Source organism: Ictalurus punctatus, chromosome 22 (genome assembly GCF_001660625.3).
Source record: "Ictalurus punctatus breed USDA103 chromosome 22, Coco_2.0, whole genome shotgun sequence".
NCBI lineage: Eukaryota > Metazoa > Chordata > Actinopteri > Siluriformes > Ictaluridae > Ictalurus > Ictalurus punctatus.
Window position 1 is genome coordinate 20,073,664 of NC_030437.2, and position 27,633 is coordinate 20,101,296.

Here is a 27,633-nt window from a genome sequence, read left to right on the forward strand (position 1 = left end):
TTTAAAAGTGTTCTGCATTCTTGTACAATCTGCCTCAGGATAAAGAATGGAGCTCCTTTCTTTTATTGAAGAGAATTGAATCCAAAGAGCAAGGCAAAATCAACAACGAGGACAGACAGAGGTCAAATATTCAGGCAAATGGAGTATAGCAGGTAAGGCAGATAATCAAAGTCCAAGGCAAAACAGAATCAGAACCAGAAGCACAACACAATAGAACTGCTTATACCGACAGAGATTAGACCAACATTTACTTCTCAAAGGTCTAGTGTATGAACAGTCTCTTTTAAAGCGCGGTGTGAGTGTGATTGGGAACAGGTGTGTGTGATTAGTCTTCTGGGGAAGGAGACCGTGTCTGTGTGTAGTTTGGAAGTTGTAGTCGTCATTGGCCATGTTTGTAGTTTGCAGTGCATTCTGGGAAATGGAGTCACTAATTTGCTGTGACATGACAAAAGCACTGAGTGATGGGGTGGTGTGATGTAGCGCAGTTACTCAGAGAAAATGAAGAAAATTCTAAAGATTCTGGTTTAGATTCTGACGATTTTTATCATGACGATTCTGATTCTTATTCTGATGATTCAGATTCTGACATTTCTGAATCAGATTTTGATGACTCCTATTATGACGAATCTGATTCCTATTCTGACAATTCAGATTCGGATTCTGATGATTCAGATTCTGACAATTCGCATGATGATGATTCAGATTTGAATTCTGATGATTCAGATTTGGATTCTGATGATTCAGATTCTGACAATTCAGATTCATATTTTGATGATTCAGATTCAGATTCTGACAATTCATATTATGACAAGTCAGAATTCCAATTCTGACGATTCTTATTCTGATTCTTACCCTATATGCCACACACTTGTCCCTTTTTAAGCCATTTATTTATTTCTCCGTTTTGACTCTCCCTTGTTTACGGTTGCTTTCCCGACTGGCCTGTTTATCGAACTTTGCTTGTTTATATCGCTGTATGCTTTATCCTGAAGAAGCCTGATTGTGTGTGTTATAACCCTCTGCACTGTATGGCTGGAATGTGACTTAGGTAAAATCTGGCTACAGCTGTACTGCTGTGAAATGTACAGAGACAGCCTGAGGCTACAAAACACAACATCACTAAGCAGTGAAAACTTGAAGACTGCAGCAGGGATTAAGAAACACAGGCAGACTGAAAGTGGCTGAAAGGTGAGTGGTGCATTGCGAAAGCACACAGATGTCTGGCCTCGTCTCGATTCTACAGACACACGGCTGCAAATCTACAGAAAAATTACACAGCCGTCATTCGGTCCGCATGAGGTAGATTCCAGTCTCATACGCTTCTCCATCCATCCAGCCATCCATTTTCTATACCGCTTTATATGTCACGGGGAGCATCGGGCATGAGGCGGGGTACACCCTGGACAGGGTGCCAATCCATCGCAGGGCACAATCACATACACACTCACACACCCATTCATACACTACGGACACTTTGGACACGCCAATCAGTCTACCATGCATGTCTTTGGACTTGGGGAGGAAACCGGAGTACCCGGAGGAAACCCCTGCGGCACGGGGAGAACATGCAAACTCCGCCCACACAGGGCCACGGTGGGAATCGAACCCTCGACCCTGGAGGTGTACGTGCTCACCACTGAGCCACTGTGCTCTCATATACTTCTCAAACGGCTCAAAATCAGATGTATTCTCCTCTCATCTCATCACAACTAAGTGAAATTTCACATCAGCTTTAAATAAACACAGTGGGAAATTAATTAGTTTTCATTTAAACTGCATGTTAGAACAGTACAAGTGTCAGAATTAAAGAGACACCATCTTGTCATCTTTTTATCTGTAGCTGCCTCACAGTTCTCAGTGAAACCGTACTACACGCCTCCACAGTCAGATTTGTTTGAACCTGTTTGTAATATTTTCTAATGAACTAATAAAAATAATCTCTTTTATCCACATGGAAATGAGTTTTGCATAAATAGCCGTTCTTTTCAACTGCACATATTTAATTAAAAGCATGTCAGATATGATTATTCCTAGAGTGCACAGTTGTGGGCTCAGCGAAACGAAATGACCCGTACGCCTCTGCATTGTGCTGACTCGGCCCGTTTTCACCGTCCAGAGCAAAATGAGTTTGTTTTAGTGTTGACTAATAAACTTACTGCAAGAGAAATTCTGCTTAATACCCCAGAGAGGCATATTCATTGGTTATGAAGCTCAAAGCTGCTGATTCATCTGTTTGCTTGTGTACTCTGTGTGTGTGTGTGTGTGTGTGTGTGTGTGTGTGTGTGTGTGTGTGTGTGTGTTTTAGTCTTAAATTGCTTTTGTAGCTGAAAAAAAGAGAACACACTGTAGGATATAGGAGTCTTATTTATTTCCATGATTAATTTAGTGTTTATTAATTAGAGTTTTGAAATATATATTTTACTGAGTGCTTCATCATGACTATTTATATGGTTTATTATTTATTAATCATAAATCAAAATAACAATGAGCAAATTTTAATAAACATAATTTGTTTATAATAAATAAAAAATTATTGCAGATTTTATTTATTACAAATTTTATTTATTAAAATTTATTGAGAGAGAGTTTGCACTATTTTTTATTTAATCTATTAGTATTTTATTCAATTTTATTTTATTTTGTCTTTTTTTCTCTCTTGTTTTTACACTACCCTTCCTTTGTACTTGCTTGAGCAATACAAATGTACAATTATTTGTCATGCCATTAAAGAGAGAGAGAGACAGTAGGACAGAGAGAAAGACAGAGAAAGAGACAACAGGACAGAGAGAGACTGGGAGAGAGACAGTAGGACAGAGAGAAACAGAGAGAAACAGTAGGGCAGAGAGAGACTGGGAGAGAGACAGTAGGACAGAGAAAGAAACAGAGAGAGACAGTAGGGCAGAGAGAGACTGGGAGAGAGACAGTAGGACAGAGAAAGAGAGACAGAAGGACAGAGAGAGAGACTGGGAGAGAGACAGTAGGACAGAGAGAGACAGAAAAAGAGACAGTAGGACAGAGAGAGACTGGGAGAGAGACAGTAGGACAGAGAGAGACTGGGAGAGAGACAGTAGGACAGAGAGAGAGAGTAGGACAGACAGAGGAGAAAGTGGTGATTAAATTAGAGTGATTTTGAGTCTGATCTGGGTATAAAATGACTCATGGATCTGAATCTGATCAGTGGAGGTTCACGTTACTCAGTCTCCGTATACACACATTTGCACAAACACAATAAAGGAATGTAGATATGAACGCTTTTGTAACTAACAGGATTTCCATGAGGACATTTCCTGTGTAAATGCTCCTGTAAACTGTTTATGAATAAATTTGTTTGTATCCGGTGTAATAAAAAGCTCCCATATGGTTATCATAAACACTTTAACTCCACAGCACAATAAATGATATCAAGTGAAAATATCTTCATCATAGCGAAATTTACATAATAATCCTCATTATGGGCTTACTATCAAATAAAATTACAACGCATTTATTTCTAGAACTTTCTACGAAGAGGCGTCATCATTTTCAGTTTGTTTTATAATAATCTCATGGTGAATATTGGATCATTTCTCGAGATGTTTTTCCCTGGATGAAGTGGGTGTGAACTGGGAGACGGTGTACACACTGCCTGTCTGCAACTCCCAGATTTAAAAGTGGACGAGCTGGTGTTAAAATCCTCACAGTGATAACGGAGGGAGGAAATCTCTGTGCTGTTTCTGCGCATTTTAAGCGATGCTGTATTTATTCTTCATCCAACCATCTGCTGTATTCACTCCATAGTTCACATTTCACCTACAGAATGAGACACGTACCCGTGAGCGCTGCCCTAAATTACACACCCAGCATCTGTGCTGCATTTATTCTGCGTCTGGATCCGACCCCCTGCTGAGAAAGATTTAAAACCCTAATTAATAAACACAGAAAAAAGACTTCAGAAGCAGACATTCATGCGTACAGTAACTGAAAGTCCTGAGAGGGTTTTAAACGCTTCAGAAAGTCCTGATTTACGACACAGACGACACAGAGCGTGAGCTCAGACACATCCAAACCTTTATTTCCACTTCAATAAACAGAATACATGTAGAACAGTTCAGCTGCTTCAGCTTACAACATACACTCTGACCTATCAGCTCACTGTGGGCGTGGCCCAAATCACTGACCCTGTTCACTATCATCAGCTCACTGTGGGCGTGGCCCAAATCACTGACCCTGTTCACTACAATCAACTCACTGTGGGCGTGGCCCAAATTACTGACCCTGTTCACTATCATCAGCTCACTGTGGGCGTGGTGCAAATCACTGACCCTGTTCACTATCATCAGCTCACTGTGGGCGTGGCCCAAATTACTGACCCTGTTCACTACAATCAACTCACTGTGGGCGTGGCCCAAATTACTGACCCTGTTCACTATCATCAGCTCACTGTGGGCGTGGCCCAAATTACTGACCCTGTTCACTATCATCAGCTCACTGTGGGCGTGGTGCAAATCACTGACCCTGTTCACTATCACCAGCTCACTGTGGGCTTGTCTCAAATCACTGACCCTGTTCACTATCACCAGCTCACTGTGGGCTTGTCTCAAATCACTGACCCTGTTCACTATCATCAGCTCACTGTGGGCTTGTCTCAAATCACTGACCCTGTTCACTATCATCAGCTCACTGTGCGCGTGTCCAAAATTACTGAGCCTGTTCACTACAATCAACTCACTGTGGGAGTGTCCCAATTCACTGACACTGTTCACTATCATCACCCGTCTGTGTGTGTGTCCCAAATTACTCTGGCCTTGTGCACTAGCATCAGCCCACTTTTGGCATGTCCCAAATCACTCTGACCCTGTTCACTAACATTACCCCTCTGTGGGCATGTCCCAAATCACTCTGACCGCATTCACTATCATCACCCCTCTGTGGGCGTGTCCCAAATCACTCTCACCCTGTTAACTACACAACTCACTATCAGAAATACAAAGATGGCGTGTCCCAAATCATACAATGTATTTACTATATCACCATCAGTCCACTATGGACATGTGCTAAACCAAACAGCCTGTTCTCTATTATTAGTCCATAGTGAGAGTGTTTCAAACCACACACTTTGTTCCCACTTCACCATATAGGCCACACAAACATCATCATCAGTACACTGGAGGCGAAACCCAAACCACACTCCCTATTAGCTATAACACCATCATCAGTACACTGTGGGCATGTCCCAAACCACACTCCCTATTCGCTATAACACCATCATCAGTACACTGTGGGCATGTCCCAAACCACACTCCCTATTCGCTATAACACCATCATCAGTACACTGTGGGCATGTCCCAAACCACACTCCCTATTCGCTATAACACCATCATCAGTACACTGTGGGCGTATCCCAAACCACACTCCCTATTCGCTATAACACCATCATCAGTACACTGTGGGCATGTCCCAAACCACACTCCCTATTCGCTATAACACCATCATCAGTACACTGTGGGCGTATCCCAAACCACACTCCCTATTCGCTATAACACCATCATCAGTACACTGTGGGCGTATCCCAAACCACACTCCCTATTCGCAGTGACATTGAGCAGTTTTTTACCTCTTGACCAATCAGAGTGCAAGTTTTGGTGAGTATGTGAGAGTGAATCTTGTTAAGTGAGTGAATATAATATAATAGGTGAGAATGCTCAGATGAGGTATTGTAGGGATTTGAACTCCTGTCTCTTGTCAGGGTGTGGTCTTTTTGGCTGATAGATAACCTTCCTGAGAGAGCAATCATGCTCTAAACACACCGCACACTAATAAAACATGGAGGATTTCCCCTGAGAAACCTTTATAATCACACACAAAATTACAAAACCACAAAAACAGGCTGCAGGTTTATAAACACACGCGCTCGCTCTTCTCGGTTCTCCGAGACCCCATAATGTTCCATAAATGTGAAGCAAACATCTCATTACAGAAAACATCACAGTTGTTATTAGCAGAGCATTCCATCGTACGAGTCCCTGTGAACAAGTCGTTACTATAGAAACGATAACGTATCAGAATGAGCGCGTTGATATAAACCTGCGCTACTATCAGACCTGCTGTTATAGAGAACTCAACAACACCTTCTGACCAATCAGGATCCAGAACTCAGCAGCGCTGTGGTTGTTACTGTTCCATTACAGAGGAGGTCTTTATTTTGTACAAATGTGAAAAAATTGAACATTTCAATAAAACCTGGAACCTAAAGTGTGAATTTGTATAAAAATCTATAGAAACAAGTACACTACTGTACAGTCAGGAACCAGTGGGAAAACAGTGTGTTGAGCAACATCTGCAGAAACATGCGTCGAGCGTAAGGGTGAAGATGTAGTGCGTACGGTTCCTGATCGGTTCCTGACTTTTTCACACACTCTGTATATCACTTTTATAGAATCCCGCGCAACATTTATGGTATAAAAGAGCCATATCGACACACAGGGCGTCGGTTACGGAGACGATTCGAGGATAAGACATGTAAAGTTGTGCCTTTTTGGCTCTCCTTCAATTTCAGAAAGGGATAAATTCAGAGTGACCGCCTTCATACACACACGGCGCCGCTGCGGAATAACAATAAGCTGGAATGGAAGCTTTCCAAACGACTGCAGCGAGGAGACTTTTAGCACACTGTGCTCATAATTATGAGATTGAAGGAGCAGCAGGAGGGAGGGAAAGAGGGAGGGAGAGAGAGAGAGAGGGATGAATCAGAAATGAAAATCTGACCCAGACAGCCTAAAACCTCCGAACAGCTTCAAGCAGAACTTCTACTAAACGATGTCCCAAACGTAGTCGGTTGTTTGGTGTGTGAACTTTGCTCACTTGCTTTTAGACGAGGTTTATATAATACAGCTAACGAGTCAGTGGAAGCTCAGAGCCTCCGGTATGATCATAGTCCATATTCATTCGGATACTTTTGAAAACGCATCTTTTTCTCTACGTTTTGGCTTTTGTCCAGCGAAAAAGTAGCTTTTCGAAAACGCTCTCCCATGTGGATGAACGTCGGTCAAAAAATGGAGATATTCAAAAACAATGAGGTATTTTTTAGTCATGTGACCCATTCAACTCAACACACACAAGATGGTGGACGGCGCTGTACTCTAGTCGTTGTGCCTGCGATCCTGTTTGATAGCGTTGTTAAAGGTTAACGTCACTTCGTACAACCTTCAGCTTGAGTTTTTAAATAAACGCCTGACGGACACGACGCAGGCCGGAGCTTCTTACGTTTTTACGCGTGTGCGGTTTTTAGACGCTTTGGTGCGGACGAGCAATTTTAGGAAACGGTTCGGAAACGCCGGTGTTGGTCAGATCTCTCTGGATTAACGTGGACGAAGCCTGATAGTGTTTTGAATTAACGCATTGGTCCTTTGTGTAGCGTGTGCATTAACTCAACTCACGGGGCAGACGTGGGATGCCTTAGTGGGGTGCAACAGAATTGCACAGGGGGCACGGGTGAGATGAGTTATTTATTTATTTATTTACCTTTACAGATTTTGCTTAGATTAAAAAGAAAATATGAATCTGGAATGATTGTGAGCTTATTAAACTTTTTTTTTTTTGCAAAGTCTATCAGTGTGTGTCCACTTTACCTATCAGTAAATAAGTATATAACATCAGTTAACTATTATTTATTAAAGAGGCACTTTACATGCTCAGCTGACAGGAAAAAAGGAAAGCAGTCAGACTAGGAAGATAAACACGTTAAACAGACCTACAACTCCGTGTAAAACTGACACTATACAAATAATGTTGAAGGTGAAACCATAAACGTTAGCGCATTAAATAATTATCCCAGAAATGCAGGCTTACTATGTGACTTTTTTTTGGCCAGGGTTTAATTATTGCCCATTTTTTTCCTTTTCTTTTATTTAAATTGTGTTGCTAGTACTATCGTCACATTATTTGACATTCTGACATGTATCAGTACCCGTGTCCTTGGCTCCCTGAAAGACGTTTATAAATAAAAAACGATATTATTATTATTAACTCTGCCTGAACTCTTGCTCATGCAAATGTGTCAGAAACGACGCTGAAGTTAATGACATCATCCATCAAATCATTCGGGTGTGTTACACCACCATTCATGTCTTTTTCAGTAGTTTTTTTAACCCCTACACTCTCAGAAATAAAGGTAATTTACCTTGTCTTTGAGACGATGCCATCAAGGAGACATGTTTTGTATTTTTAATATCTTTTTACCAGAAAACGTGAACATACTGTGTTGTAGTGTAGCTTTAATAAAATAATTGAAGGTACATACAGGAATTGTCAGTTATGCGAAACCTCCACCCTGAAACGTGTTAAATACGTGTATACGTATGTAGTAATGATTAGCATAGAATTAGTGAAGACGTTGTGCGCAGAGGCTAGTTAGCGCTGTACGAGATGGCGAGCGCGTTGGCGTTGATGGTGGTGTTGGAGTGGAGGTTTGGAAGCTGATCTGTGTGAGCACAGGTGAGGAATGCTAAAGTACTAAAGTGCCGCTGCATCGCTCTCCAAAATAAGCCTCTGACGCAGTTAAAGATCAGGTGTTAATTAGAAAGACTGATATTCACGCAGGTCTGTGTGGATGCACCTTTAAAGCTTTGCTCAAGAAGGCGAAGCACCTTACCAGGTACTAAATACGTACTAAAGGTACCGCACCACGCCATACTAAAGGTTCTTAATAGTACCAAACCACAGCTGAGTTACGGAATGGTACACCCTGATACCTTTATTTGTGAGACTGTACCTAGTGTGGATTTAAACCTACACCTCAGGATTCCCGGTTTGATCCTGAGCTCGGGTTTCTCTCTGTGTGTCCCAGCGGGTTTCCTCTGGGTTCTCCGGTTTCCTCCCACCTCACAAAAAACATGGCAGAAGGTGAACTCTCTACTCTAAAGGGCACCAGGTGTGAATGTGTAACGGATCCACGTCCCATTCCAGATCCTCTATGACCCTGACCGGGATAAAGAAAGGAACGCAACAACTGCAAGACCACACTCTTAAAAATAAAGGTTCTTCAATGGTTCTTTACAGCACCATAGGTTCTGCAAATTTTTCATTGTGTTTCTTCGGAGATTAAAGAAGTTCTTTTTTTTTTTCATTATAGGTTCTTCAGAGCAGTGTTCTTCAAGGTGTCATCCCTTAACACGTTAAAGTGAACCCTACTGTATAAGGTTCTTTGTGGGACTGAAAAAGGTTCTCCTGGCAAGTATCACTCTTAAGAACCTAACTTTGGTTCCTTAAAACTAAGGGTTTTTTTTTTTTTTTAAAGAGAACGTGTGATAACATGGTTCCTTGTGGCACTGCTATGAAGAACCATTTTTGGATTCATTAAAGCGGCAGTAAATAGACAGTTCGGTTCTGAACTTAGTGCAACTTATAAAAGGTTCTCCTACAGCATCCGATTGAAAAACAACAAAACCTTTTGGCTCTAATTGGAACCTTGATTTTTTAAAAGTGTATACTATAACGTATGTGTGTGTATTGGACGTGAGTGCACGCGCATACCGTTGAGCTGGTTGTACACCACGTCCTCGAGCCTCTCCAGTCTCTGGAGGATGGACTGCCGGTCCGTGTCGGTAACTTTGCCATGTCGGGTCCGCGCGCGCGCCTCCCCCGACCTCCCGAGCTGCACGAGCTCCTCGGACCGGTCCTGGATCCGGCAGTACACCGAGAACAACACGATGCCGACGAACACCAGGATGTTCACCGTCAGCAAAGTTTTGATTTTCCGTGCCGCAGCCATTTAAAAAATACAATTAATAAATAAATAGATAAACCAAACGTTCCGCAGATCAGATCTGATCAGATTAGATCCGGTGGGATTTCAGCCTTCCTGCGTTTAGAGGTGTAGAGGATGAGGAGGATGATGATGATGATGATGGTGGTGGTGGTGGTGACAGGTCATTTCTGTAGCCTGTACAACGAAATGAAATAACATTCACGTCAGGACCAAAATCTAACAAGGAAGATGAGGAAAGTCATAATTATTATTATTGTTGTTGTTGTTTGTTTGTTGTTGTTTTTTTTTTTTACCTCAGGATTTTCCTTTCAGCCTCCATTGTGCCTTAAACCCCACAGCTGCAGCATCTCCGACCTTTTATCGGCTACCTCAGAGCTTCACGCTGCCGAAAACAGCACAAATACACACACCGTGGAATATTTATAGATCTTACCTACCGAGGACAGGGCGACATTTTTATAAACAAATCGGTTAAATGTCCGTTTCTGGTGTCCAATCGCAGGTTTACCGTTAGCAGCATCCTCCTTTTTTTACACGCTACATCCTTCCTTTCTCGGTTGAAGAAAACGGCGATGTATTTCATCACTTCACAAGAAGCTCACACAGCAAAGAAATATCATCAGTAAAGCACAATAAAAGCAGAATCTTCCAGAAATTGTTGTTTTTTTCTGACACAGCAGGCTGAGGAGAAGAGAAGGAGGAAAAAACCGTCACTCTGAGGCGCTTGTGCGGAGCTCGCGCACTGACAGCGACGCAGCTCGAACTCCCTCTACTCGCGCGAGCTCCAGTCCGCGCGCTCGCTCTCGCGCTCTCTCTCTCTCTTCTTCCCGCACTAATCCGCGCTGCCTTCTCCAGCACGCGCTGGAGTGACGTCACTGACAACTCATAAATATGCAAAAGTAAGGCCATAAATATACAGGCCTCTCTCTCTCTCTCTCTCTCTCTCTCTCTATATATATACACACACACACACACACACACACACACACACACACATATATATATATATATATATATATATATATATATATATATATATATATATATATATATATAAACACACACACCCTACACAAAGATGTAGACTATGATTATTGTGACACGAAGAGCTTCATGTTTCCAGTTTATATGGAATTAAATGATCAATAATAAATGATAGTTCTTTGGTTATGTTAATTTTAAAACTAATTTCAGAAAATATTATCAATCATGCTATTAACATTGTTGAAGGTAAACACAATTAAAATACGTATATAACGATAACTAAACCTTTGTAAAAATGTATTTATTTATTTATCTTTGTGGCGTTTTATCTTTAGCCTTCGTATTATTGTTTTGGACTACGGGTTGTATCGTTCTGCTGGAGGCTGCGTCCGAAATCGTGTACTGTGACTGTACGTGCTAAATCAGTGTGCGTGCGTAGTACAATCGTGCGAGTACACTGTACAATCCCGGAGATATTGCTGTCGCCTACTTCCGCCATGTTGGTACCGTCAGGTGCCCTTCGACGTCATCATAAACGCAAAAATCTTAAAGGGACCACCAGATTAAAGCAACCGGACTAACGGCAAAACGTAGGAAATCAGGACATCAGGAAAGGGAACTGAATTAGTGATGTTGTGTGGGCGGGGTTAACAGGCTGAGGTAAATTCATTGATGTTAGCTTGGTCGGCTAAGGCATGATGGAGATCACCACAAAAGTTTTCAAACACTGTGAGAACCGTTTTCTTGTTTAAACCTTCAAGAAGTTAACAATTTATTCAGGCATTGTTAAACAAGTCCTGTTTAACCAAGCTTTCATACTTAAAAAGATCCGATGCGCTGTTTTCCAACATTTTTTACACCAGTCCTGTTGCATTATGGGATTTTTGACTCGTGTAGTGTGCATCGGTTGCATACTGCAAAATCTCGCCGGAAGCAGTACACCATCCGGGTATTTCTCGCTTACTGAGAATTCGGACATACTACCCTCTGGCGTATTGCTTTTCACCTACTGTGTAGTCGGTAGGATGCCTTTTCGGTCTCAGCCGTTAACTTATTTACAAAAAGTTCTGTCAGTGTTCATGTGAGGAAAGTCCCTGGTATTCAGAGTCGAGTTACGCAGTGGATTTTCTGAGCTCCACATTCAGATTATTAAAATCACCTGCCTGGTAAAATCAGACCTCTGAGATTAGCAGATTATTTCTTGAGTGCAAACGTCTGAGACAGAGTTTTTCAACAGCATCTAGACGACCTATAAAAGACTGAAATGAAGAGATGCGAGTGAGAAGTTTGCGAGTGTTGCAATAAATCTAGCAGGAGTCTGGTACATCAGCGATACATCACTGCATGAATAGTGCTCGCTGGAACATCACATTCATCCCTGAACAAAATGTCTTCCACACTCATCATTCAGCAGCACAGAGAATAGCACCTGATCCACGCACGCTCTTATTCTACCCTTTATTTACTTCATACATCACGCTCTTATTCTACCCTTTATTTACTTTATACATCACGCTCTTATTCTACCCTTTATTTACTTTATACATCACGCTCTTATTCTACCCTTTATTTACTTTATACATCACGCTCTTATTCTACCCTTTATTTACTTTATACATCACGCTCTTATTCTACCCTTTATTTACTTTATACATCACGCTCTTATTCTACCCTTTATTTACTTTATACATCACGCTCTTATTCTACCCTTTATTTACTTTATACATCACGCTCTTATTCTACCCTTTATTTACTTTATACATCACGCTCTTATTCTACCCTTTATTTACTTTATACATCACGCTCTGATACGAAGTTTTTTTAAATAGACTATAAGGATATTCTTTGGACAGAAAACCCCATTTCTTAGATGTTTATAGGAAGCAGAATTTCATGCCAAAACCACTTAATTTTCACAAGTATTTAAAGTTACTAAGCTGTCCGTGCATCTGGATAAAAATGTGAATAAAATAGATTGTTAGCTGAAACCTAGCTGTAACCTGCTTCTGTCACAATAACCAGAGGAGAGATGGATGCAGTTGCAGTAGAGCTTATTTTTATTGAAACAGGCGGGCAGACAAATCCAAATCGAAAGGCAATATCAAGCTCAATTAACCGGCATGGGTCAGGCGAGGCATTATCGGCATAAAAAAACATGCTAATTCTATATCATGCTAATATCTAGCTATTATTCTCGTTTTGATGATGTATAAAAATATAATTTTAAACAAATAATGTAATTTTATACCTGAATTTTAGGGATTATTGCTAGGGTTATTTTTTTATGATGTCAGTACCTTTTTGTACACCTGAAACCAAATCAAGTTTTAAAACTACTTAAAAGATAATTGTTTAATTTTACTTAGATTTTTTTTTTTTTGGGGGGGGGGGGGGGGGGGGGGGTTTGGTCAGTGTTTGAGTTTGCAGGTTCTCCCTGTGCTTTGCCGGTTTCCTCCAGGTACTCCAGCTTCCTCCAATAGTCCACAGTAAAGCGTTGTAGGCTGATTGGCATTTCCAACCTGTCTGTAGTGTACGAATGAATGTGTGTGTGATTGTACCCTGTGATGGATTGGCACCCCGTCCAGGGTGTCCCCTGCCCTGTGCCCCGAGTCTCCTGGGATAACTGATTACACTATTGTGTTCACCTGTTCTGTGTTTCACCATTTTCAGTTTACTTACACCCCGGTGTTTCTCTCTCTGACTTTACCATGCACAGCTTTTCGTTGTTTCTTGTTTTCGGACTTGTCTGTGTTATCCTTTGTGTCTGTGGATTTCATGTACATGTGTTTCGACCTCTGCTATGGACGCTGCACCTTACAGTGAATCATGTTATATTTTCCTAAATAAGATCTACAGTAAATAATGTTTGTGTTTACACTAAATAGAGTAAGTTTAGTAGCAAATACTTGATTTTTTAAAAGTCATACTGCATACACCATACACACACCCCCACACACACACACACACACACACCCATACAGAGCTACTTCTTGCATCATGCTATGTAATTGCCTACCATGGGATCTGCCTGTACAGCGTTTAAATCTAACAAACAAATCCTAGAACAGGGAGATGAGAGAGAGAAAGAGCTTTCATTTGATTAGTAAAGTGAAACACTGAAATATTCTTCATTTCCGTAAACACTCGGCTCCTCTGAGTGCTGTTCCACAGCTGCTGTAACAGAAAAATAAATCAGTTCCTAATGCAAAGACGTCAAGCAGATGGAAAATAATAACAGTTTTATTATCTTATAGAAATCAGATTAGGGCTACACTTTTAGAAAATGTCGAACATTTAGTGTTCTTTGGTTGTCCTCCGAGTACCAAGGAGTTAAGTGTTAAACTCCTGACAGGTTCTAGCTGTTCAGAAGAAAATAATGAGCAATAATTTGGAGTTTGTACCACACACACACCGTTAGAGGGGGAAAAAACAGTTTCTTAAGGGTTCAATGGGTAATTAAGTGTTCTCATCTTCCAAGCAAGGTTCCGCTTGGACACACTTTGTTGTAGGGTTCCATGTAGAACCTTTAAGAGGTAAAGGGACAAGTGAAAGGTTCTAATTTTTTAAGAGTGGTTTTTCATGGGTTCTTTGGATCGTCCAGCATTCATACTTCTATGGTTTTACTTGGAACCATTTTTAACAAGAAAATACTCAGGTGCACACTCGTAGAAATCTGGAACCCTTATGGGTACTTTTTTTGTCTTTCTAAACCTTTAAAGGTACTATGTAGAACTTTACAGCAGTATTTCACTATTAGAAAAGGGCCTCTGTAGGACACATTTTTGGAGACTATGAACCCTTAATTTATCCAATGAACTCTTAAAGAACCTTTCTTTTCTGAGCGTTGACCAAGTACCAAGAAGCTAAACGTCAAACTCTGGACAGGATCTAGGTGTTAAGAAAAAAATAATGAGTAATAATTTGGAGTTACCAACTTAATACACACACTATTAAGGTTAATAGTTCTTTAAGGGTTCTTTGGATGAGGGTTCTCAGCTTCCAAGAAAGGTTTCTGATGGGAAAACACTTTGATGTAGGTTCTACTTTTAAGGGTTCCTACCCAAAGGAACAACCGAAATCTAATCTATCAAGAGAAAGCTAATCGAGTGAGTCAAAGTTAACCTGGCATAGAAAACCCAATGTAACGAGTGAAAGCAGACTTAGCGAGACATCTAACCAAGCGAGTGAAAGCTAATATAAGGGCTGAAAACTAACCTAGCATCTGAAAGCAAATCTAATGCATGAAAGCTAACCTAGCATCTGAAATCTAATCTAATGCATGAAAGCTAACCTAGCATCTGAAAGCAAATCTAATGCATGAAAGCTAACCTAGCGTCTGAAATCTAATGTAGCGTATGAAATCTAATCTAGCGTCTGAACCTAGTGAGTGTAGATACCGTGTAGATGATAATTGTGTGGTTGCTACATGGAGGTTCAATCCTGATTCTCGTCACAGGCGGAGTCTCAGGCAGAGGGCTGTCTATCAAGCGTGCTCATTAGAATATTAGGCCATGCCCATTCAGGACAGTTAACAATCTGTCTGGTCAGAGATTCAGCTCCTGATATCAGTTTTATATCTATTTTTTGTTTAAATGCACTCAGATTTGATTACAAACTCATGTTTTGCCTCCGTGCTCTAAAGTTCAGTACAGCTTTGTTTTGTTTTTTGTTTAATTTAATTAGTTTTCCTGCAGAACAGGAATGAAATTAAGGAAGACGCTGAAAAGTTTCCTCACCACATCTGCTGAGACAGATGGGATTCGGGACGAGATCACATCCAAGACGTTCTAATATAAACGACAGCAACGTGTTTTTCATCTGAGGACCAGCTTCAACAATGCTGTGAAGAATTCCCAGGAGGAGAAAGACAGAAGGAGTGAGCAGAGAGAAAGACAGTAGAAGAGGGAGACGTCAGTGAGACAGAGAGAGAGAGAGAGAGAGAGAGGGAGAGAGAGAGAGAGAGAGAGAGAGAGAGAGAGAGAGAGAGAGAGAGAGCGTGAGAGGGAGTGAGAGAAAAAATGAGATTGAGATGAAGTTTGATAGACAGAGATGGAGAAAAAGGAACAAGACAAAATACTGATGGCAGTGAGAAAAGATGACAGAAACAGAAAGAAGAGAAAGAGAAAGAAATGTGATGGAGAGGGAAAGAAAGAGAAAATAAAACAGAGCAGGATGAGAGAAAGAAGGAGAAACATAGAAAAAGAGAGAAATAGCAAGAAAGCAAGAAACAATGAGTGAGAGAGAGAGAGAGAGAGAGAGAGAGAGAGAAATACATGCAGATGGAGAGACAGTAAGGGAGAAAATGAAGAGCAAAAGATGAAAAATGAGAAGAAGAAGAGACAGCATGCAAAAAGAAATTTTAAAAAATGAGAAAGAAATGAGACGTAAAGGAAGAAACGATGAAAAAGAAAAGAAGAAATAGAGAAAGAAATGAGAGAGAGATTGCATGTGTGTACACTCAGTGTTTAGGTCAGTGCCTAATCACAACGACGCATTATGAACAGGATATTCAGCCTTTATGAACATGTCATAATCCTCTAAAGAGACTGAAAGAGAACACAGACCTGATCTACACCTCACGGGTTCAAAAGATTGAAGAAGGAAATTCACACTGATCCGTAAACGAGTTTCTGTATGTAGTTCCAAAAATAAGCTTCCTGCATTATTCTAATGGTTTGCCTCACAATGTTCCTACAACGTTGTACAGATGCTGTTCTAAAACACTCATCCAGAAAACCTGACAGAACGTACTTCAAAGCCAAAACCACGGGGTTCAGAAAACATTCTGCTAACGTTACCTTACTTAGCTGGGCAGATATTAATACTGGTGGACTTTTCAAAAGCTAACACTCACTGTACAGCTAACACACCAGACATTCGTTAGACTTTCCTGTTTATTTATTTGTAAAGTTATCAGCATAATGGCTTGCAAGCTAGCCTGCTGATAACATGCTAACTTTAGCACATAGCTAGCCGGGCCTGGCGAAAGGCGCGGGGGGGGGGGGGGGGGTATGGGGGCAAAGCCTGGAGAGAGAAGGTAAACAATTCATTAATTGTTTAAATAAATACGCATAAAACTTGGTGGTGATTTCAATAAAAATACTTCTAAATGTTGGTTTACACATTCATTTGAAGTTTGATCGATTTTTAATCATAGCATAGCCAATAAAAAGAGATCGGGCAAAAACCTGACAGGAAATGTGTGATAGGCGGAGATTCGTATTTGCTGAGTGTCACATAAACGCTCAGAGAGACGGCTGCAAATACAGTAAAAGGCTTTATTAAAAGGCAGGCAGACGGATCCAGAACGCGACGCAAAAACATGGTCGATGGTAAATGGTCCGTACTTAAATAGCGCTTTTTTTTAAAAACCTTAGCGGTTCTACAAAGCGCTTTAAACTGGTTCTCATTCACACACACTCACACACAATCCAGTGGTAGCAGAGCCATGCAAGGCGCTAGCTTGCCATCACGAAGTCATGGAGTCATGCAGAATCACGCGGGCCAGGAATCGAACCACCAACCCTACGATTACTGGCCAACCCAGTGGCTCTAAAAAGCAAGCAAAACCGGAGTCGCAAAACGCGATGACAAAAACAGGATCACAAAGCAAGAAACAAGAAGACAGAACAAAAGGCTCAGTACAGCTCAGGTGGCAAACACTGAAACAATACTTCGTGACTAAAGACTGAAACATGAGGGTATAAATAACCAAACTAACCAAGGGGGAAACAGAAACAGCTGAGAACAACGATGACACGTTATGGAAACAACCAAAAATAAAACAAAGAGGAGACAAGACAGAAAACAAAACAAAGAACACGTGTCAAGAAAAACAATCTCAGGATAACCGGGAAGCGCGTCGTTGTGCTCCGGGCTGCGTGAGAGCGCTGAAATACCTGACACCGAGTAGCCTCTCAGTGAACGTCCTGCAACTGCGTGATTCGTCACTGATTGCTAGCTAGAATGCTCAATTAATATGACCATAATGGAATATTAAAAAATGGATATGACAGGTTGGTCCAGTAGTGGGTTGCCAGATGCGATCGTGTAACTGCAACCACTCAACAGAAACTCGCGGAGCCTCACTCTCTGCTCTCGTCATGTGGCTCGAGCACGTCTGGTCCCCCAAGAGCGCCTCTTGACCTTGGTGAGAGTGATGTTTTCCTCTTCGCTGTTGCAAAAACCAGTCATTTGTTGTGTTGTGGTATACCTCAAGTCAACGTTTGGAATATTCTCTGGAAACAAGTGCTGCATTTTGTTTTCCGTGCCGAAAATACTTGCCCTCACTGTCAGACTCAGCTTTCACTGTCAGGGGGTTCAGGGACTGGAAGCATGCGGTGGGGGCGGGGAAAGGCTTTAACCGTAGGTGTAACTGGAATTCGATCGGTTTTAGACCAAGCAGTTTATGTTTATGTTTATAATGTGCTCTCATGTTAATCGTGATTTAAAATATGTGCGTATGGCGTGTACAGTGCTGATGTTGGTCTGATACCACGCTGTATGCTTTGCTGCTTTTTACGACGCCGTTGTGTCACAACTCAAGAGTGCGAAACTAAAATAAATGTTATATTATATGAACGGATTGTGCAATAATGACGTAATAACAGGAATCATTTTGTTGTATTGGCCAGATTAAATCATACCCACACTGTGCCCCTGGGCAGGAGGGATAGCCCCGACCAGCCCCAGCAAATGTAAAGATAAATGGATAAAAAATGCAATTTGTTATTCCTTATTGAATGAAAGCATTTTAATTGATATGAAACACACTCCAGACCGTGCTGGTATTGCAAAAAAATAATACACTCCGCCTGGCGTGGTTTATTTACCCTTAATGTATGAAGTCAGTGTTCTATCTGACACTGTGATAAAGGGAGATTTATTACATTGATCATGATAAATAAATGTGTGTGTGTTTGTGTGTGTTTGTGTGTGTGTGTGTGTGTGTCATCAGTCATTTACACACCAGTTACTAATGTTTCCCCCACTGAGCCACTTCACACACACAATGTGTGACTGGAAACGGATGCACCATCCCAATACACTAACACACACACACACACACACACACACACACACACACACACACACACACACACACACACACACACCGAAATCCTCTCACACACTCGATCAACTAAATGAGCAGTCGAGTCCCAGCACTGCGGATTCTGCTGCACAGATGGCCGAGCTGAAAGCAGCATTGAACACACAAATCTAAAACACACACACACACACACACGCACACACACGCACACACATACACACATACACACCACTAGGGTGACAGCTCAAGAGGAAAAACCCATTCAATCCATCTGAATGAGGAAAGAATGTGCCGAACTCAGAGGCAGAGATCCTCTCTGTCCCAGCTGCAGCTCGGCTTTTATTTACAGTCTTTACACTTTATATTCCTCTTTTTTGGACTGGAATTTAAATATAATGTAATATATACACACACATGTAATATACAGTGTACATACTTGTCTGTATTTACATATTTCCTTTATAAATTAAGCACAGGTTTCTGAAAGACCGTAGAAATAAACGTAGGAAGGGAGAAAAAAAAAACCATCCACCCATCCACAGACGTGAAACAAGTCTTCTCACAACATCTTCCTCTGTTTCTCTCTCTTTTCCCCCTGTTCTATCTTTCCATCTGTCTTTCCAAGAAATGTTCAGGAACACAATGAAAGCAACAGTTCAACAAGCAATTCTGGAGCAGTATGTTTCTGATGGAAATCTAATCCTATCCAATCCTACTGGGAATGGGAGTGGTGTGTGTGTGTGTGTGTGTGTGTGTGTGTGTGTGTGTGTGTGTGTGTGTGTGTGTGTGCATAAGTAGTTGTGCAACAGTGTATCAAGGATTCCAATTCATAAAAAAGTAGAGAAATTCACGCTCGACTCTTTTGCTAAGAGAAAGAGCAAAACAAAACAAAACAAAAAACTCAGAGCAGAACGGCGGCTGCTTCCTGTTACATCATCATAATTATTTACAAACAGAGTTTCTCTTCGTGTGGAAAATAATTCGCTTACGAGGAGCTGAAAGTGATTCAATAAAGACGATCACAGTATCGGTTCTTCACTGGAAGAACTCCGGTGTGTATTCTTTCCTTTTTTATTCCGCGTAGCTGCTACATGGATGAAAGAAAGATAAACATGATCGCGGCAGCGGAAATGTATGACTCGAATAAATCCTCATTATTTTATGAAGCACTTTTCATTGTGAGTCCATACAGTGCCATTTCTCGTGAAGCACATTAAAGTGTTCAGTAAATGACATGTAAATAACTGTGAATGACTACAAACCTGTTTACCACAGTACACCTGAGTTAAACAGGTAGGTTTTAAGTCAGGATTTTAAAACAGTTACTGAGAGACAGTGCCTGGCATAAATATTCACCCCCTATGAATTTGTCCACATTTCGTAACCAAGCTCTGATTTCTAGAACTTTGCCCCAGACTTGTTTTGATCGCTCCTTGGTCTTCTGTTCATCTTGATATGTTCTCTAAAAAGCTAGAGGTTCCTCCAGGAACCAGCATTTATATTCAGACCATGTGACACTTCAACTGCACACAGGTCGACTCTGTTCAACTAAACATCTGAGCTATTATCTGATAGCAGCTGGTTGCTCCAGAACCAATTTGGGGGTTTCACAATAACAGGGGGTGGGGGTGGGGGTGAAAACTTTTGAAAATACATTTCTACGTTTCTTAATGTGGAGCACATGCATCTAATATTCAGAGTTTCATCTGATCTAAAGTGTGGTTCAGTGCATCTCCTATGGGTTTTAATAGAGAAAAGGAAAGTGTAGATAGATAGATAGAAAGATAGACAAACAGACAGACAGGTAGATAGATAGATAGATAGATAGACAGACAGACAGACATGTCAATAGATAGATAGATAGATAGATAGATAGATAAATCGATAGATAGATAGATAGATAGAAAGATAGACAGACAGACAGGTCGATAGATAGATAGATAGATAGATAGATAGATAGATAGATAGATAGATAGATAGATAGATAGGTAATTTTGTGTCATAACAAACATTCCCAGTGAAGTTCAGTTCAGTTCACTAAAAAATCTGAAAAAGGTAGGGGGGGCGGGGGATTACTTATGCACAGCACTGTGTAGAGTGTTCCTGGTGTTCTCTGAAACACTATTACAGAGTTTAAGGGTGAGGTAGTAAAATATCTTCTGCTAGCTGAGCTGTGATGCTGCCTCAGCTGAGTGAAGTGCTCATGATGGGTTCTAGAGCTTCAGAAGATCAGCAAGAGTTTGAAACACCATGTACACGGAGACTGTAGTTTATCTGGAAAATAATAACTAATGTAGTTCCAATTAAACTCCAGTAATGAGCTCTGATGACGAGGACATGTGAGATGTGCAGTGTAACAGAATACTGCAGTTCGACGTGAGTACGTATCGTTCAGTGGTCTGTGTGTGTGTGTGTGTGTGTGTGTGTGTGTGTGTGTGTGTGTGTGTGTGTGTGTGTGTTCAGCTGGAGGTGACGGAGGGGGAACTGGCTCTGGGGGTGTTGTTGATCAGAGACACGGCTGTGGGGCAGGAGGTGCTCTGGTGGTGTGTGGTGTTGGCTCTGATTGAGCCGTGTCTCTCTCCTGAGGGGTCTGTGTGGAACAGATGGGTTCTGGGCCTGTGAGGGATCAGTGTAGATCCTTTTCAGCTCAGTTCCTCACCCTGCTGTCGGTCGGCTCTTTGATCGAGAGCTCGCTCAGACACCCTGCTGTACAGACGCTTAATACTCTCTCCCTCCTCACAGCAGGGATGAAACACACCGTCACGGAGGAGGAGGAGGAGGAGGAGGAGGTAACGAGATGTTTTCTCTGTCAGACAGACGGATGGACATTTAGCTAGGTATCGGCTTCCAGGAAGAGAGCGCACGGAAAGACGTGTATCTCATAATCAGGCTTTCATCTGATCTAAAGTGTGATTCACTGTCTCCTTCCTACTGATAGATAGACAGATAGACAAACAGACAGATAGACAGACAGACAGATAGATAGATAGATAGATGGTCGATGTTCTACAACATTAAATGTAACTAGAATAGGATAAAAGTGTGATGTCATTGCTTAATAAATAAAAAACTGTAATTGATGGTAAGTTGTTGATGTGTAGGAGGAATAAACCCCATGGGGATGTGATGTTAGAGGAACATAATCAACTTCAGGGTGGTAACAGTAACTCTCCTTTGCGTGGTTGATTAATTTCCTATAACAGCACTCCCCCAGGTGATTTATTCCTTCTCTGTAGTCCTGAGAGAATGTAAACCTGTGTAATCAGTGATAGCTCAGTGGTAGTGCGACACACATGAATAGATGGTTCGGCTGTGTTTGAACAGCAGTATACACACTCGGCTTTGTGAACGCACCGAGAGGGAAAAGTCAATTGGAAGAAAATCGCACAGCTGTTCTGTTGTTTCGTCTGAGCTCTAATAGAGGTGATTATTTCCTCACTTCGCTTTGGGAAATGTCTCTGTTTCCTTCGGCACCTGCGGCACAAACGTCCTGATGAGAAACATTTACACCAGACGCCTCGTTTTCAGCTGAGTGCCAGAGAATAAAAAACACACCGCATCAACATGGTATACAAATGCAGTTTCTGTTGAAGACACACACACACACACACACACACACACACAGTCTGTACTTTCAAACTTTTTTCCTTCTTTGCTCCTCCGCATAAATCATTTTCCACATAATGTATCTAAATGAACCATGGAGCATCTCTATCATTAATTATACACACAGACAGATAGATAGATGAATAGAAAGAAAAATGTAGTCCTTCAGTTGTTGCACCAACACTCCAAGGCTAATGTGGCTAACACAGAATGGAAGCGTATAGCCACTAGATTAGCATTCTGGACTTGTTCAGTGTCTCAAACAGACTTGCTAACACTGTTATCTATAAACATGGACAAAATGACAAAAACAACCAAAAAACAAACGAAGAATCGCTTTCTTCCTCCAAACCTGCAGCACACAGTTAGATCAATTGTGTTTGATCTCTCAATTAAGATTATTGGCACAAAACGGCCGGCTGTGGTTCAGGTGGTAGATCAGGTTGTCCACTAACCGTAGGGCCACATGACTCCACATGACTCAACAAGATTCCACGTGACTCCACATCCTGAAGTGTCCTTGGGCAAGACACTGAACCCCGAGTTGCTCCCGGTGGCAAGTTAGCGCCTTGCATGCAGCTCTGCTATCACTGGTGTGTGAGTGAATGGGTGAGGGTGGGAATGAGAACCAATGTAAAGCGCTTTGTAGAACTGCTAAGGTTAAAAAAGTGCTAAATAAGCACCGGCCATTTATCACTTACCAGAATATTTCGGACATTTTAGCGTTAATATAATGTTACACTCTATTCTGAAATCCATATAAAGCTCTTAGCCACTTCGTTATCTTCCAAACGTGCACGCAGATTAGAAATAAAGTAGAAATATACAGTAAGAGATGGATCATTTGAAGCACCATTTTATTGTAAAACACGCTTTTGAGAGATGAACCTGGATAATCGCTTCTATGAGTCTCAATCGTGGATGAATTACTTCCTGTTCATATCAAAGCTTGTTTCTGATTGGCTGGCGAGGGTGAACATGCCACTCTCTGTGACAAAGTTTTGATGCTGCTCACTTTTACTTAAGCGTCTGTGGTGCAACATTGTTAGATTTAAACTCCTCTCAATGCCCAGCTTCAGAGCGAACACACACCCCGATTTAAGATTTAGTTTACGTTCAACTGGCTGCGGTGTCAGATTTAGGTAGGGGGCGTGGCCAGAACATTCGTTTCCTTTTATTAAACGAAAGGAAACACTGATTTAAAAATTGTCATATAACCATTTAGAAAGATCAAGAGGAGAAAAAACTACCAGGATGAATGAAAATGAGTAGTAATGAATAAGAAGCAAGAAGCATCGGGGAGTTTAGGATCTCCATGGACGATCGATAAGGGGTGGGGTTTGTTTGCACGTCGGTCCGTTATCCTGTCACCTTGTTCACAGCTTGTTATAAATAAACAGAAAATATAAAAGAAAAAGGAAACAGAAGTGCAGGTCTGTTTTTTAATTGAGCCGCGCTTGTAGTGTTTTTTTCCTCCTTGCCGTAAGCAGATAAGGCCACTAGTCCTAAGCTGTTGAATTATGTATTCTCAGATGTTTGGCTCTCTTCTTCGATTTTGTTCTGTGTGAAAACAACGGGCGCCGTAGTGTCATTTGCATGATGCGTATTGTGTGTGTTGTTTCTCATTTCAGCTGCCAGAACACGAATAACAAATTAGAATATAATCTCGCGCGTCTGCATTTTTAATAAAGTGTCTCGTTGTCGTCGTCTTCGTTATGAACGAACAGAGAGAAGCGTTTTTATTTCATCGCTCGTCAAAACGTAAAGAAATTCCATTTGAAAAAAACTCAGTTTCATCCCTGACATACATACAAAACACTGTATTCCATTTCTGTATTTATTTATTTATTTATTTTAATAAATGCGGTAGACTACAGATTATTCAGCTGTATTTCATCTTTTATATGAGGATTTCTTGTGAACCACAAAAAAAAAAAAATCTCCGTTATTAAAGAATATGTTAGTGATGATACGGTTTCCGTCCTGAATAATGAATGACGTTAGAGTAAATTTAGTCATTTGGCAGTGTTTACGATAAGATTAAATTCCATTCAACCTCTCGCAACATCCAAACTTCTCCAACCGCTTCAAGTTGTGATGCAAATCAACCGATGCTAACTCTAATTACAGAGTCATTTTAGTTGTTCTGAGTGTGAGGTTTTTAGAATTAATCTAGCAACACATCTGAGGTAAATGTTGACATTACGGACGGTTCAGTGTCGTTTCCGATGTCTGTTTTTCTAAGAGATGCATGCTAGCTAGATAAATCATAATTTTAGCTGAGCTGTGTCTTTTTTATTAGTAATTTAGCACCACCTCTGAGGTAAATGTTGATGCTCCGGATGTTTCCGTCTCATTTCCACTCTCACTGTGTCTGTAGAAATGACTTAACAGCATGTGCTAGCTACATATATTGTTAGCCTCAGTTGTTAACTTGCTTTGCTCAGTGTCCCATGCTGCCTAGCAACAGTGTGGTCCTAAAGTACCTCACGTAAACATGAAGAGCTTTATATGAATATTCATTTAATCGTTTTATTAGTGAATAAGTTTGAGCTTTCCAGAACAGTTCTCGCATAGTATTCTCTGTATGGAAGAACGCGTATAAATTTGATTAGCGATCAATGCTACGTGTAATAACAGTGTAATTTTAGTTCTTCTGAGCCTTTTATTAGTAATTTAACAACACATCTGAGGTAAATGTTGACATTCTGCATTATTTCCACTCTCGCTGTATCTGTATAAAACACTTAACAGCTAGATATATCGTTATCTTCAGCCTGCTTATGTTCAGTGTCCTAGCTGAAACTCACACTGTGTTCTCACTATGGTGATGCACATGTTAATTGTGCTAGTTGTCTTAGCGTCGATGCTAATAGTAATTTTAGTGGTTCTGAGTCTTTTTTTTTAGTAATTTACCAACACATCTGAGGTAAATGTTGACGTCACGGATGGTCCTGTCTGGTTTTCACTCTCACTGTGTCTTTACACTGTGTATAAAAGATGTAGCAGCTACGTGCTAGCTAAATAAATGAGGTAACATGAAAAATTCTGGATGAAATACAAACGCCGCCTTAGTACAGCTTTACAGGGCATCGTTATGGCAACAAAAGAAACGAGAGATCTTTCTCTTTCTCTCCATCTCTCTTTTATTCATTCTCTTACTCTGTCTTGTTATTTTTCTCTTTCTCCCACTCTGTCTCTTCCCATGTCACTGTTCAACCTTCCTATTCTGTCTATTTTATTTCTCTCCCTCATTCTCTCTTTTTTCTCTCTTTCTCTTTGGTCACTAACATTCTCTCCTTCCATATTGCTATCCTCTCTCTTTCTCTTTGCCTTTTATTATTTTCTGTTCTTTTTTTAAGTCCCTAATTCCTCGTCTCCCTCATCCTCTCTTTCTCATTTTCTCATCCTCTATTTTTTTATTTATTTCTCTTTTGTTCGTTCTACCAGTCTTTTCATTTCAGTTTCTCGCTTCCTGAATTCTCTCTCTAGCTCTGACATTTTCTTTCTAGTTTCTCTCTCTCCCTCATTATTTGCATATGCACCTCCCTTTATGTCTCTTTCTTCCTTCCTCTTACCCATTTTCTTTTTTCTCCTCACCTTATTCTATAGATCTCTCTTTCTCTCTCTATCTCTTTCATTTTCTCTCGTTCTCTTTGCTGCCTGCTTTTGTTATTCTTCTTCATCTCTCTTTCATCCTCTTTCCTTTCTCTCTCTCTCTTTTCTATTGCTCAATTTCTCTCAGTCTCTCTCATCCACTATCTATTTCTCTTTCTCTCTTCCTTGCTCATTCTCTTTCATTCTTTTTCCTATCTTTTCCCCAGAGTATTTTGCATCACTTCTCACTTCTCATTCTCTCTCCTATTTCCTCTTTTTCTCTCTTTTTCTCCCTCACTCCAACAGTCATTCTCTCTCTCCATCCATCATTCCCTGTCCTTTTTTAGTTTCTCTTACTCTCTTTTCCTCTCTGTCTCACCCTTTCATTTTCATCTCTCTCTCTCTCTCTCTCTCTCTCTCTCTCTCTCTCTCTCTCTCTCTCTCTCAGTATTAGCCGTCTTTAATCTTGCAGTGAGCCTCTCGGCCTGATTAACTCCTCATGTCAACACTGCTGTTATGAGCTGATAATCTGATTACCCACAATGCACTGGGATAGTGTATGAAATGCCAACACTTCATGGAAATGGATTAAAGTGGCTGTTGCGTGAAAAAGGCAATAAATGGTGATAAATGAAAAAGTGAGGAAGCAGAATGATATATTACCCAAAAGATATGCTGTAGTTTAAACTCGGACAGCAGTGAAGTTTATATTAAATGCATGAGCAATAAAAAAGAGCTGCTGATGTCCAACAGTCATATAAAACACATCATACTCACACCCCAGACTAACACACAGTGATAACACAGTGATAAGACAGTGATAACAAAGTGATTGGACAGTGATAACAGTGATAACACAGTGATCGGACAGTGATAAGACAGTGATAACAGTGATAAGACAGTGATCGGACAGTGATAGGACAGTGATAAGACAGTGATAAGACAGTGATAGGACAGTGATCGGACAGTGATAAGACAGTGATAAGACAGTTATAAGACCGTGATAAGACCGTGATAAGACAGTGATCGGACAGTGATAAGACAGTGATAGGACAGTGATAAGACAGTGATCGGACAGTGATCGGACAGTGATAGGACAGTGATAAGACAGTGATAGGACAGTGATAAGATAGTGATCGGACAGTGCTAGGACAGTGATAACAGTGATAACACAGTGATACGACAGTGATTGGACAGTGATCGGACAGTGATAGGACATTGATAACAGTGATAAGACAGTGATAAGACAGTGATAAGACAGTGATCAGACAGTGATAGGACAGTGATAGGACAGTGATCGGACAGTGATAGGACAGTGATCGGACAGTGATAGGACAGTGATCAGACAGTGATAGGACAGTGATAGGACAGTGATAGGACAGTGATAGGACAGTGATAAGACAGTGATAAGACCGTGATAGGACAGGGATAAGACCGTGATAGGACAGTGATCGGACAGTGATAAGACAGTGATAAGACAGTGATAACAGTGATAACACAGTGATACGACAGTGATTGGACAGTGATCGGACAGTGATCGGACAGTGATAGGACAGTGATCGGACAGTGATAACAGTGATAACACAGTGATAAGACAGTGATAAGACAGTGATCGGACAGTGATAAGACAGTGATAACACCGTGATAGGAC

At 40.9% G+C, this 27,633-nt stretch overlaps 1 protein-coding gene across 2 annotated transcripts in view; it reads right to left on the minus strand.

Moving 5' to 3' along the window:
* The window catches only part of galnt9 (polypeptide N-acetylgalactosaminyltransferase 9), a 73,432-nt gene extending 62,870 nt beyond the window's left edge, over window positions 1-10,562 (minus strand). Inside the window, exons 1-3 of one of the 2 annotated variants that reach the window (XM_017452365.3) lie at window positions 10,254-10,562; window positions 10,039-10,127; window positions 9,511-9,919 (exon numbers count right to left, since the gene is read on the minus strand). In XM_017452365.3, the coding sequence (XP_017307854.1) occupies window positions 9,511-9,748 (238 nt within the window). In that variant the 5' untranslated portion in view covers window positions 9,749-9,919; window positions 10,039-10,127; window positions 10,254-10,562. The other variant, XM_017452366.3, reaches the window with a different exon arrangement.
* Window positions 10,563-27,633: the final 17,071 nt, after the last annotated feature.